Source organism: Rousettus aegyptiacus, unplaced genomic scaffold (genome assembly GCF_014176215.1).
Source record: "Rousettus aegyptiacus isolate mRouAeg1 unplaced genomic scaffold, mRouAeg1.p scaffold_m13_p_4, whole genome shotgun sequence".
NCBI lineage: Eukaryota > Metazoa > Chordata > Mammalia > Chiroptera > Pteropodidae > Rousettus > Rousettus aegyptiacus.
Genome location: NW_023416307.1, coordinates 152,536,863 through 152,550,283, shown reverse-complemented (window position 1 = coordinate 152,550,283; position 13,421 = coordinate 152,536,863). Strand labels below are relative to the sequence as shown.

At 42.8% G+C, this 13,421-nt stretch overlaps 2 protein-coding genes across 3 annotated transcripts in view; one reads left to right on the top strand and one right to left on the bottom strand.

Moving 5' to 3' along the window:
* Positions 1–7,025, bottom strand: part of KIF15 (kinesin family member 15) — a 51,779-nt gene extending 44,754 nt beyond the window's left edge. For both annotated transcript variants that reach the window (XM_016141306.2, XM_036218868.1), the window contains exons 1-3: positions 6,886–7,025; positions 1,334–1,376; positions 640–823 (exon numbers count right to left, since the gene is read on the bottom strand). In XM_016141306.2, coding sequence (XP_015996792.2) covers positions 640–823; positions 1,334–1,376; positions 6,886–6,904 — 246 coding nt within the window. In that variant the 5' untranslated portion in view covers positions 6,905–7,025. The remainder of the gene's footprint in view (positions 1–639; positions 824–1,333; positions 1,377–6,885) is intronic.
* A 71-nt stretch (positions 7,026–7,096) lies between these two features.
* On the top strand, positions 7,097–13,034 carry KIAA1143 (KIAA1143 ortholog). Its single transcript, XM_016141302.2, has 3 exons — positions 7,097–7,271; positions 10,835–10,979; positions 11,607–13,034. Exons 1-3 carry the CDS (start codon positions 7,164–7,166, stop codon positions 11,819–11,821), a joined length of 468 nt encoding a protein of 155 aa, XP_015996788.1. The 5' UTR covers positions 7,097–7,163; the 3' UTR covers positions 11,822–13,034.
* Positions 13,035–13,421: the final 387 nt, after the last annotated feature.

The following is a 13,421-nucleotide window of genomic DNA, read 5'->3' as shown; positions in this document are numbered from 1 at the left end:
CTCCCTTAAAAACTGAATATTTGTGTCCCGTCCTCCCCACCGCCCCCTGGCCCCAAATTCATCTGTGATGGTATTTGGAGATGGGGCCTTTGGGAGGTTATTAGGTCTCCGTCTCTGCCTTACTCTCCCATTCCCCACCCTCTCCACCCCTCCACCTCTCCACCAGGGAGACACAGTGAGAAGGCACGTGTCTACAAGACAGGAAGCGAGTCCTCACCAGACACTGGCTCTCCTGGCCTTGTTATCTTAGACCTACCAACCTCTAAGAACTGCAAAAAATCAATGTTTTTTATTTAAGCCACCCAATCTCTGATATTTTTGTTATAGCTGCCAGAAGTAATTATGACAGTCTCCTTAAACTAGCCAGTTCAATTGTACTTATCGATCATCTAAGTGGCTCTGACAAGTACACCTTCAGTAACTTCCAACACTGGATGGAGAAGGCCAGTAAAGCAGGCTTGTCATTCTGGTACAAAGTTTAATGAAGGAAGAAATATTATTTAATAAAATTCAATTTAATATATGCGTGGAATGTTTGAGCTTTCTTATCTGAAAACAGAGACCAGAAGTGAAATCCTCACGAATAACAGAATCTCACATACTACAAATGTAAAGTTAAGTTCTAGAAATGACCATTACCTGCGTGGTGTCCATGCCCGCGACATGGTCAAACGTGAAGGTCTTGGGCTCAGGGCTGGAGTGCAACCGGAGAGTCGTGGGTGAGAGCACAGATAAGCATAAGTTTTGCTCTCCATCAGCTGATCCGGGACCCTCTGTCGGCGGACGAATCCGCACAAAAACTTTGATGGCATCACCTTCGTTACTAAAGACAAAAAAAATGTAGCAGCTAAGTTTACTGGAGAAAAGAAAACTAAAAAAAGGATGAGTCTCATACTGCCTCTAATGTTTCTGTACTGAGAGTTTCCTCAGCAAAGCCCCAAACCTACCCTCTTGCATCTGCCGCTTCGAAAAGAGGCCTGGTGGCCCACAGCCTCCCCTGATGTGCTTCAGGACAGTCACCAACACAAGCCTTTACCGGAAATCAACTCAAAGGGAGTCAGTTCCAAAATGTCCTAAGCACTGCTTGTCTCTGATTTCCCTCTTCACAGTGAAACTAACATGGGCCGTCCCAAGGGAGAATTATGCTATTGATGGGAATCTTTTAGGCTGGAAGGAGATGGGGCAGGGAGTGGGGAGATGTGATTTTTCCAGATTTCCAGGTAGCAAAGGACCAAGCTTAATGCTGAAATAAGTTCCCCTTGTTCCAAGTATTCCTTACAATGCTAAATGTTATTTTAGGAAAACTACATCCCTAACGAGGTTTTTTCCTTACCTTGGCTGGTTAGACTGACAATTTGTCACACTGCGTAACTCAGCTAGAAAAAAAGATAAGAAGCCATTAAAGGTGTTTGTAAGTGCAGTATAAAACTCCCATTCTTATCTAGCCTCTTTTCAGTTGCTGCCACTCCTCAGTCTCCTCAGCTCCCTGAGCTCTCGACAGCAGGCCCTCCAGGGCCCTGGCCTTGATCTTCCTCTCTGACCTACTCATACCCAATGCACTGGCAACGATGTTAAATCTCATGCTTTTAAATGTTACATCCATGCTGACGATTCCCAAATTTAAACCTCGGCCCCAGACTCTTACATCTAATTACCTACTTGACATCTCCCATTGGGCTGTCCAATAGGCAACGTCTCAAATTTAACCTGCCTAAAACGGAGCTCCTGATCACCGCCCTCGCATGCTTCTCCCATGCAAGCAATGACAACTCCATCAGGTTCTTCTGCCACTTCCAGGCAGCTGCCTTTTGCTGAGGCTCAGTCCCAGGTGAGTATGGTTGAGAAGTGGGGGGCTCCCTTCTTCCACTCAGTCCCCACTCCAGGAATGAGGCTCTACCTTGGACACAGGTGCTGAGGACACTGAGGCCCTGACCACCTTGTCCCGGCTCGTGAGGCAGTGGTTCCCCACTAGGAGAGGCGAGTCAAGGGGACCCTAGGCTGCTCCAACAAACACTTAGCAAACAGAGCAGAAGTATCTGAGAGAAGACTGTCATTGTCCCCAGCTCCAGAGTCTAGGCTAGGCTCAGACACTTTGCCTAAGGGGGAAGAGACGCTATAAAACTGATAGCTCCTCCAAAGGAGCTGACTCCATTTACAACAGAGCATGGAGAACGGAGCATGGAGAACGGAGCAAGCCTAATGGCAGTCTCAAGGACAGTGAGGCTTATGGTGAATGGCAATGAGGAGTTTCAAGATACAAGCTGAAATGTAGGTCTTTTTGCAGGAGAGAACTGGAGTCTAAATAAGACAGGGAAGAGGGGAGCAGATTTACTGAGGTCAGAACAAATTTCAAACACAGATCTCAAACACTATTCCTTCAAAGGAGCCAGAATTAAATTGGATTCGTTTGTAAGGCACTTTCCCACCATACGGCAATCAGCTGGTATTCCTGGAGTTACAGGTGAGTGTGGTCAGGGAAAGAGAAAAGAATCCCCCAAACCACTGTCATCCAGGGTGACTGTGGGCATACCTACAGCTGTGCCGCTCTGAGGAGCAGCATCCGAGGCCTCTCATTGTGGGAAGGGAAAAGACTTCACTAAAACAATCCAGCCAGTCGCTAAACAAATAAACAAGCAAATAACAAACCTCAGAGGGTAGAAGGACCAGTACCCAGAGTTGCTCAACATACTTATTATCTAAGATGTCAAGTGGCCAACAAAAAAATTACAAGGCATTCATTCAAAGAAGCAGGAAAGTATGACCCATAAACCAGAAAAAAAGCAGGCAACAGAAATTGCTCATTAATACCCAGATGTTGGGTTTACCTGAAAAATATTTCAAAGTAATCATAATATGTTCACAGAATTAAAGGAAATCATAAAGAATTAAAAGAAGGTATGATGACAATGTCACATCAAATCGAGAATATCAACAAAAACACGGAAATTATAAAAAAGAAACATGAAAACTATGGAATTCAAAAAGTACAATAACTGAAATAACAATACACTCGAAGGACTCAACAATAAATTTGAACAGGCAGAAGAATAAGCAAGCTCGAAGACAGATCAACGGAGATTTGGATCTAAAGGACAGAGAAAAAGAATGAAGAAAGGTGAAGTGAGCCTCAGGAAAATGTGGGACACCATGAGGCACAGCAACATACGGGTAATGGGGAGTGCCGGAAGAAGAGGGGAGAAAAAGCAGAACATTTTCGAAAAAATAGTGGCCTCGAAACCTTCCAAATTCACTGAAAATACAATCTATGTTTCCAGGAAGTTCAACAAATCCCAAACAGTATAAACACAAAGAGATCCACAAACAGATCCACCACAGTATATTTTTGTTAGAACAGCCAAAACAGATTAAGACAGCTGTCATCTACAAATGCAATCCTCAAGATGACAGCGAAAGATATTTTCTACAAGATTTTTAACCGCTTGAAATTAACAGGTTAAGGCCATCCCATGTCCTGTAATAACACTAATAACAGTAATGATAGAACCGGGATTTGAGTTGCTAGGCAGGAGAGTGGCGGAAAAAGATGGCACTGCCATGCGGTACGGTTCTAGCCTTCTTCACGCTCGCAGGACTGGTTTTAATCTTCTTTCTACTTTTTCTGCTTCCTCAGATACAGACTTTTTAAATCCTGAAATAAACTGAAATTGATTAAAGTAAGGCTTTTCTTACAATTACTGTCTGAAACCAAAAGACTAGTTTATTTCAAACCAACCCTCTTGCCAGAAAGCAACGAGAAAAGCAGAAAACCTATAGAAAACATCTACCTGAAGGCACTTGGAACCTGCCAAAGAAGGTCTTACGGAGCCAAAATCCAAGAGAGGACAGACAGAAGCCCAAAGCCCAGGGGTGTAAACACAGCACTGGAGGCTGCTTTTTCCTAGAGGAGATCGCAGGTTCTGAAAGCTGCAGCTAATAGGCTAAAATTTTGAGCAGTTTTTAACAGACTCACAGATTAGAGGAACAAAATTCAGAGTTCAGAGCCCTGATAAATGTCTCACGCTGTCAAAACAGAGATTGAAAGGCCACGCCCTAGGTGTAAATATGACCAAAAATAGACCCAGAATTCTACTTCTGGCCGTAATGGAGTAACAGAGACTGAATTAACTCTCCTAAGTAACTGCAAAACTGGACAAAATACAAGCAACAAGTTTTCAGACACTGGACAGACAACAAACAGAACAATCAAGTGAGCCTGACAGAAGGGAAACAATGAATAAGCCCTTCAACTGCCCCAGCCTGACTGCCTGGCCTCCCAAGTCTGCACTGCAGGGAGGGGAGTCCGGATGCGGACCTGGTGGTCTCACTGAGTTGAGAAGTAGCTGAAAGTCTGGAGAAGCCAAAGCAGCTAGAATTGGTAGGGTAAAAAAAAATCAGAGGAGAGGTTCGCAGAGAGCTAGTGATTGGATGAATACTGATCTGTACAGGTGTACGACTCTTTTATAAATCTAAAATTATTCCAAAATGAAATGTTTACCAGAAGCAGCAGCAGTAGCAGCAGCGGCGGCAGAACTAATACGCCAACAGTGAGATAAAAGGAAATAAAAACTACAGGGAGGTAGATAGTTCTGGCATTATTCATAACTGAGGCCTGAGGACACGTTGTCAGTGAGAAGTGCTAGGACTTGAATGCAGACATTCTGGGGCTCCTCCTCTTAACCACCTCCTTATACTGCTGTGGCTTAATCAAAGGTTAGATAAAGGGAGTATGAAAATTTCCCATGTGGCCGCCATAGTAAGGTGACATTACAGGGAGTCCTTTGTAGGCATTCGCTGTAAAATTCTTTCGGCTTTGAGGTCCTCAGTGTGTCCGCCTTAAAATATGTTGAACAGTCACAGCAGCTTTATTGACAACAGCCCATCTGGAAACCCAAAAGCCCATTGATAGAGCAAATTGTGGTATGCTGACATAATGGAACATTAAACAACAAAAAAGCATCGACTGCTGCTACGTACAACAGATAAACAATGCTCTCAGGCATAATATTCAGTAAAAGAAGCCAGAATAAAAAAAAATACTGTATGATTTACACGAGGTTCAAGAATAGGTAAAACTAATCAACGGTGATAGAAATCACAGCAATGGTTGGGGGGTGGGGTGGTTATTAACCAGAAAGGATGCCAGAGAACTTCCTGGGGACCAGGAGCGGTTCTATTTTTTGATCTGGGTGGTGGTACGAGAGTCTGTTTACAAGTAAAAATTCATTGAGCAGTCGTCTTAAGATTTGTATATGTTACTTTAAGTTATACCTCAACAAAACAGTAAATTTTTAAAAGAATCTTTCTGCTTTAAAAAAGACCATAAGATGTTTTATTCTACAGCCCAGATAAATACCTGTGGTTCATTTGACCAAATATGATTAAGTTCAGAAAGGAAACCTTAAACTCAAATCCATTCATTTCAATTTCACGTTCTCATTTCTCTAATTTCAGTCAGCAACCTGTGGCGTCCATGGTAGTCCAAGAAATAACCTTCATGAGCACAAAAGTAGAAGCTGCAGGGAGCACTGCATGGGCTCTCTCCCCGCGTGCGCCCACTTCCTGCTCCAGGTCTGTGCACTGCTGAGAATGCAAGGGCGCTTCCCTGGGATGTCATCGACCTGAACTTCGGTAACGAACTTTATGCATAGAGTAGGAGAGTTCCCCCATGGAAATCACTGCCATCACAAAGGGGAGCTGCGAATAATCTCCTTGCTTCCATCACTTCTAGAATGATGGATACAGACAGGGCAGAGTTCTTTAATAGACAGGCACGAACTACACCACTTTGCTCTAATCATATCACTGGCATCGATTCTCTGGCTTGAATCCAGATTTGCTGAACAAATACTGTGGTTGTGCAGAAAGCACGATGAACATTTTGATCCAATTATGTACCAATTTGTGTGCTAATTAATATTTTCTGAATACTGAAAATGGTGGAGGAAAGGAATATTTTAGGTGGAAAAGAGCCTAAGAAGGTGTTCAGGTAATGTTATGATTGATGGAAAAGGTTAATGAAACAATCAGAAGAGATTAGTATTGACAGCTAGAAGCATTAATGGTCCTGGAAGGTTCAAACACCCAAAGTTCACAATTTCCTCAGTGTTCTAACATAAGCCTCTCCTCATTACAATTCATAACATTCACTGAGGTCCATCAGATCAGCTCAAAATCAACTTTAAAAAACAAGACTTCTTAATGTGTTATGCAACGTAAGAGTGGGGGGACGTAGAACAACAAAGGACCAAGAAATCAGCGAAAATTAAAGGGTTTATCAAAAGCAAAAATGACAGCGCTCCTCTCCACGAAAAAAAGGAAGAAACTGGAGGGGTCTCCTTGAGAAAACAGGGGTTGCGAGAATATAAAGACACTGTAAAACTGCGCTTTAAAAGTCCCTTATCTGAGTAAGAGTCTATAGCGGGCCCTCCAAAGAGAAAGACGTGCTTGGAACATGGATAAGTTCTCCCCTTCAGGAAGGTCAGTCAGTAATGTGGAAATACGCAGAAGGTACTGAGAGCCAGGGCCGACCCTCGGACAAGGGTTCCGAGAGACGGAAGAGGCCAACTACGGAACCGCAGGACCGAGAACGCGAGGGGAGAAAGAGCCAAACTCCTGGGTGAGGTTTCTTCTTTCCATTTCACTGCTCAGCCCAAGCGACTAAAACTGTGCGGAGCTCGTCGCGTGCGCCCAATACACAGAAGGAAAGGAAAAGTCCATCAGTGTCTTTGAGTCAGAGAAAGAGACCAGATGCCCTCCCGCCGCTCTCAGTCCGCCCCTACCATTCACGCCCATCGCGGAACCCTGCGGGCGGCCGGGGGCGACCAACCTGTCACAGGTGCATTTGGGGGCGGGGACGAGGTCGCGAAGCCTGGACTCCATACTTACTTTTGGAGCCGGGCGCCATGGCGCCGTCACGCCTGAATCTGCAGACCAAAGCAGCGGATATTTTCGCCTCCAGCCGCGCTGCGCGCCGGGATTCCGCCCGCTCAAAATGGCCGTGAATTTGAATTTGGCGCCCGAGTAAGACGTTGACGCCAGCACGGAGGCCGCCATGTTGCCCGGCCTCGCGCCAGGGGGCGGGGCCGACATGACGTCAGAAGCAGGCGCCGTTGCCTCTAGAGTCTCGATGTGGCCGCGGGAGCCAGTTTTTCCCCAGAATAACCATGAGCAAGCGGAACCAGGTGTCGTATGTGCGGCCAGCCGAGCCGGCGTTCCTGGCCCGCTTCAAGGAACGGGTCGGCTACAGGGAAGGGCCCACCGTAGAAACCAAGGTGAGCCCGGTCCAGGCGCGGCGGAGAAACGCTGCCCGCCCCGCACTTCCGCCTTCTGCTTATACTTGGAGGCCAGGTACTGACAGGTCACTCCTTTCCCCTGCGTCGGGCCCCCAACCCGGGTGGGCCTCGGACTCCAGGCTCTTCAAACAACAACAGCCTCTTGCTCCCAGGAAGCTCTGTGGTGTTCAGAGTGCTGCGGTGTTCTTGAAAATGACTTGACGCAGGTAAAGCGCCTCCTCGTTGGCAGATGGTTAACAAGACCACTTTCCTGTCTCTTCTTTCTCATTTATTCCAAAACCTGTAGTTAGCATGGTGAGTGGTTGCGTCGTCCAGTTTTCCAGAAAAAGAAATTGAGGCCACTCGATCAATGACCCTATATCCTAGGTCTCGAGTCTGAAACATCTTTGGAGGAATGCCCTGGATTTATTCCTATGCTTTGTTTAAAAAAAAAAAAAGTAAAATGTCCTGGATCTAAGTATCAGAAGAGGAGCTTCAGGGAAGAGCCACATCTGAATAGTTTAGGGATGAGATGGGTGGGAGTCAACTTTTAAGCCCTCTCGGGCTTCAACCCTAACTGGTTCACATCCAAACCAGCCTCCCTAATAGAGACTGTTATGCTTAGGGCATGTGTGGCAAAATAATCTATGTAGTACTTTGTGTCCAGCATTTGCACTAAGACCCACCCCTCAAGTCACTTTGAGTTTGGTAGAGGAAACAAGACTGACTTATGTGAAATTATTCAATCCAGTGAGTATAGGCTAAACCCAAGGACTGTGCCAGGCTTTGAAAGGACAAAAAGATGGCTCTCCAAATGCCGTATTCTTTAATACCTTCCTGCCTGCCTCATCTCTGCGTTCAGAGGACATGGCCTCTATGAAGCTTCTCAAAGCCTCCCTGCCCCCCAGTTACTCCTCTTCTGTCCTTCATTTTGTCCATATATACAGAATGATGTAATACGCATCATTTTGCATTGCAATTACTTAACCTCCTGTGTATCTCCACCACCAAATCAAACTCTTAAGTATCTTAATCCTTCTCTTTCTTCCCAGCACCTAGGACAGTGCCTGACACCAACTAGTGAATGACAAGTTACATTGGTTAGTTTACTATCCTTGTCATTAGGCAAGGCTTCATGGAGAGGAGGATATTTAGATGGAATCGTGATACATAGGTAGGTCAGCAGATAGGGATGGAAGCAACAACATTGGGAAAAATGTAGACATGGTGAGTTCTGGACTGTATGTAGAGGTGATGGAGGTGAGGCCTTATGAACTATTCAGTAGGCAACAAGGAGCCATTTTTGGTTAGAGATAACATATCAGGGATCCCCAGGACCAAAAACGGTTGATGATGACAGAGAGGATGAGGTCTGAAAAAAGGGACATGGATTCAGCTGTAAAGAGAACATGAGACCTGATTTTACAGTTTGCTTGAGGTCCTAGTGAGGACCTGTGTTCATAGTCAACACCTTGAAGGGGACAGCTTGGAATGCTAACTTAGAAGAACGCAGGGAGAGGCTTTCCAATTAGTATCAGTGAGTTGGGCTTGCTTATTTAGTCAAGAGACTTTTTGATAGAGAGATGCCCCATGTCCTTATTTGTGAAACCAGCTTCATTCTTAATGAATTTGCCAGTACAACCATTCTAGTGATCTGTTAAAAAGAAAAGTTTCGTGGAAACTCATTATGTAACTGAGCTACATCATCTTATTCGCCTTGTTGAGTGTGAGTTCAGGAGAGGCTATGAACAGTCTTCAGTGGCTGTCGCCACTGTTCTTTAGACTGTTCTCTTGTTTTCCAGCCAGTTGTATAAACAAAAAGTCAGAATTAATGATTCTCGATCTAGTGAACACCAGGAATGATTTTATTTCACTTTCTTATTTTCTTGGCTAAGAGTATTTATTAACTACCTACTTGTTTATGGTCATTTATTGGAAATTTTAGAGAAAAATAGGCGAAGTTAATGACTAGCAAACTAACATGTATATCATTAGAGAATACACTTGTCAAGTGATGAGCAGACATGGGATGCAGACAAAGTGGACGAGTGTGCCCATGAGTAACTTGGCAAGGCTTCAGGAAGTTCATCATTTTTCATTCTATTGGTTATTCATGAGTAGATCAACAAATATTTCTCGTCCCCGCTGTTTGCCAGGCTCTCTGCCTTAAATACGGACATGAAACACATGGTACCTCTCTCAGAGCCACTCACCTAATAGAGACAAAAACATTGGTAACAGAGTGGTACATGCTACCTATGAGAACTGTTCCCAGTGAGAGAAAGGAGGTGAGATCAGGAGGGCACTTCGAAAGGACCTAAGTCTAGAAGGTAGTTTGAGTAGGCGTTGGCCAGGGTCAGTGGGGCTTCCTAGGCACTGCGAACTTTAACAGAGAGGGAAGGCAAAAGAGCTAATATAATATGTTCATGGATATGCAGACTCAAACCTGGCTGGAGTCCAGAGGCCATGAGCATGGTGGGATGTGGTGGAGGTCATAGGGCAAGGACAGATCCTTCAAGGCTTTGTCATCCTGTTTGGGAGACAAGGCTCTGTGAGAGGTGGCTAACAAGCTGTTTAACTAATGTGTGATGGGTGCACATGCCTTTCAACCCAGCAGTTTCACCTCCAAGAATTTCTCTTACATAGAAATTTGCAGACGTGAACAAAAACGTGCAAATCTTTTATCATAGTAGAAATAAACTAGAAACAAGCAAAATTTTTATTTATAAGGTACTGGTCAAATAAACGGTGAGATGACCATATATATAATGCTAGGCAGTTGTTTTTAAAAATAGGTAATTCTACATGTATCTCAAGGTATTGTGCAAAGATTTTTTTTTTTTTTTTTTTTTGAGTAAAAAGTTTGGGCTTTTATGGTGTCTGACATTTTTAAAAAATCTGAATCAACTGGCCAAACGTTACCATTTGTTGCATATGAATAGTGAGTGAGTGCATGGTTTCTGTTATTCTCTATACTTTCTTATATTTGGGAAGTTTCATAATTTAAAAAGAAAATAAAGCACATCACATAGTATTATGTACTATATCCTGTTTGTATACAAAATGATTTAGATAACTCCATATTTTTACACACGTAGAAAACAGCGATAACATGCCTGTTGGAAGGGAGGAGAGATGCGGAGGTGGGAGAAAGGGTACCTTCTGACTTGCTGCTCTCCGTGCTTTGGTGGTGGTTGCTTATTTGTTCCACCCTATCAGAGGTGGACGTGCAAAGGCTTGATGAAGAGCAGGGAGAACTGACGTGCCCTGAGTAGACCGGGAACGCCGGCAATAAGTGAAACAGAGGGCCCCTGACACTGGGAACTGCAAGCTGGGGTCCTCCCGAGGTGGAAACTCATCTTGTTGGACAGCACGCCAGGCTAACTGGCAGCTAGACCTCTCCCCTACCTAACAGGTTAGGCTTTTAAGAGTTACTTGAAAATTCATCGCTAAACACATTTAGTCAGTAGAGTTCCCTTCCCCTTTTAGTAATCACAGTTTGTCACAGACAGTGGTTGTATTTGGTTCAAGGTCAGTGGCTTACACATTGTGTTTTCCCCTAGAGAATCCAGCCCCAGCTCCCAGATGAAGATGGTGATCACAGTGACAAAGAAGACGAACAGCCCCAAGTGGTGGTTTTAAAAAAGGGAGACCTGTCAGCTGAAGAAGCCATGAAAATTAAAGCAGAAATAAAGGCCGCCAAAGCAGGTACATCAAAGTGATCTGGCTTTTCTAACAGTTTAAGGAGCCCAGAGTATGAAATTATTTTATATAATAGTATGGTAAGTTCTCAGGACACAGTCCTGGGTTCAAACTTTGGCTTTAACACTTTCCAGATGTGTGACCTGGAACAAGTTATTTCACCTCTCAGCCTCAGTTACCTCATCGGTAAAATGGGGACAATAATTATGTCTACTTATGGGGTCGTTAAGAAGATTAAGTGCAAATTTAAGTAAAAACATCTTGTTTTTTAAAAAAATAAGTGGTTAGGTTTACAGACCAATCAGCAGAGATCTATTTAATGATTGCCTGAAGTGTGGTGTGCTATATAGTGTATTTTTCATTATTCCTAAATATTTATTACATTGGAAAATGCTGTAGTTCCAAACAGTCACTTTTTAAAATAGTTAAAGTTACAGCCTGAGTGTAATTCCTGGAGGACCTGAACACTTCAGCGAGTGAGTTTTTCTAAGGGACTGCATGTCTGGCTGCATGTAGCTAGAGGCAGTGGAACAGACCAGACTGAGCTGACTCGAGACCATCCTTAAATACAGAGTGAGATTTCCTTGCCTTCTGATTCTTCAAGGAAGTTGTTTACCTTTGTTTTTGCTGCAGATGAAGAACCAGCTTCAGCTGATGGGAGAATCATGTATCGAAAACCAGTCAAGCGTTCCTCCGATGAAAAATATTCAGGTTTAACAGCGAGCTCAAAAAAGAAGAAGACAAAGGAAGATGAGGCAAGTGAGCAGGACTCAGTTAAAAAGAACTCACAAAAGCAAATCAAAAACAGTAGCCTCCTTTCTTTCGACAGTGAAGATGAAAATGAATAAGTATAGTCTTTAAGAGTATACAGGGTGTTTTGAAAAATAATATTTTTTCATATTATAAAGATAATACAAGTTCATTATAGAAAATTTAGAAAATACAGAAAAAAATTAGTAAGAGAAAAACACGTCCACTCATCAATACACCTTTAACTTGAAATGCTGACTCTGTAGACTATTAACATGTTATTTCCCATGTGGGGTGTGTATATATGTAAATTACATTTTTTAAGAATACTTCCCCTGCCCCTGCTTAGGGTAGTCATGTGACAGCTCTGGCAAGTTATGAGATAACAAGTGGATCATCTACAAGTAAGGGTCTGATGCGAGTTAGGATCTAACATATAACCTGGTGACTATAGTTGATAACACGAAAAAGAGTGAGTACAAGTGGAAGTCAGCTTAATAAAGCTACTGGGTTTTTTGATGCAAAAGGACAGATTTGACAACACGAACCTCTGTCCTTCTCCCTTTATCCTTTCTGGAGCAGAGACATGAAACCTAGGAGTACCAGGCCTATTTTTAGACATAAGGAAGGCAGCCACGTGCTCGGGCTCCAGTGGAAAGACTTAAGGAGGTTAGATCCTAATGGCGTGCCTGGAGGAGCTACTGCACCAGCCTTGGTCTGCCGAACTCTGGAAGTGATACATAAGAATAAACGCCCTCTTCTTCAAGTCTCTGTCAGGTTTCTGTTATGTGCAGCCTAAGTACAACAGTGGTCAGACGTGCTTGTACAGAAACCTCCAAGTGTATTTCTGATGATTCCTTAGGATGGAAGAATGGAAGCAGAATTACTGGGTCAAAGTATTGAAGTATTGTTTTTCTTCAGTCCTTAGAAATATTTTTTCTAGTTTCATTGAGAAATAATAAACATCACTGTATAAGTTTAAGGTATACAGCATAATGGTCTGATTTACATCCATTGTGGAATGAAAAGTATTTAAATATCATTAAGCTTTTATTCATTTACCATCTACAAGACCTCACTGTACTTCATCTGTAACAGTGTACCAGCCATGAGCTGGCACCAGCCATTTCATTTTTTGTTAATTTGATGTATTGAAAGAAATTTCTTTTGTTAAATTGATTGGAGTGACATTGGTTAATAAGATGATTTAGGTTCAAAGTGTACATTTATGTCATATGTATATTGCATAGTATTGAAACTTTAATAAATTTAGTTGGTATTTCTTTGATTTACCAGGAAGGCTGAACTGTTTTTCATAGGTTAACAGACCATTTTGTATTTTTTTTTTTAATTAACTTCTTGTTCATTTTCCATTAGTATAGTCATATTTTTCTTACTAAATGGTAATCTGTAATGTCAGTTTTTTGTCGTTGTTTTCCGTTTCCCAACCTGTATCTGGTAAGAATCACCTATATTCTTGTTCTTTGTTTTTATTTTTTTACATTTTAAACTTTATTTTGGTATATTTTTATTTTGGTATACTTTTGTTCCTGAATAATTAATTGTCCTAGAACTACATCTGCATCTCACTTATTTGAAAGACCATCAAAATGAGAGAGAGAGATTCTTTAAGTTTTGGGGTAGAGAAGGGAAAGAATGGCAAAGTCAGAGCCTTTCTAGATTAACTCCAAGATCCTG

Excerpts from the sequence above, each read along its gene's own strand:
- KIAA1143 (XM_016141302.2), top strand. The coding sequence starts at position 7,164 with ATGAGCAAGCGGAACCAGGTGTCGTATGTGCGGCCAGCCGAGCCGGCG. Across the intron at positions 7,272-10,834 it reads GGCCCACCGTAGAAACCAAG|AGAATCCAGCCCCAGCTCCC; the intron begins GTGAGCCCGGTC and ends GTTTTCCCCTAG. Across the intron at positions 10,980-11,606 it reads AATAAAGGCCGCCAAAGCAG|ATGAAGAACCAGCTTCAGCT; the intron begins GTACATCAAAGT and ends TTTTTGCTGCAG.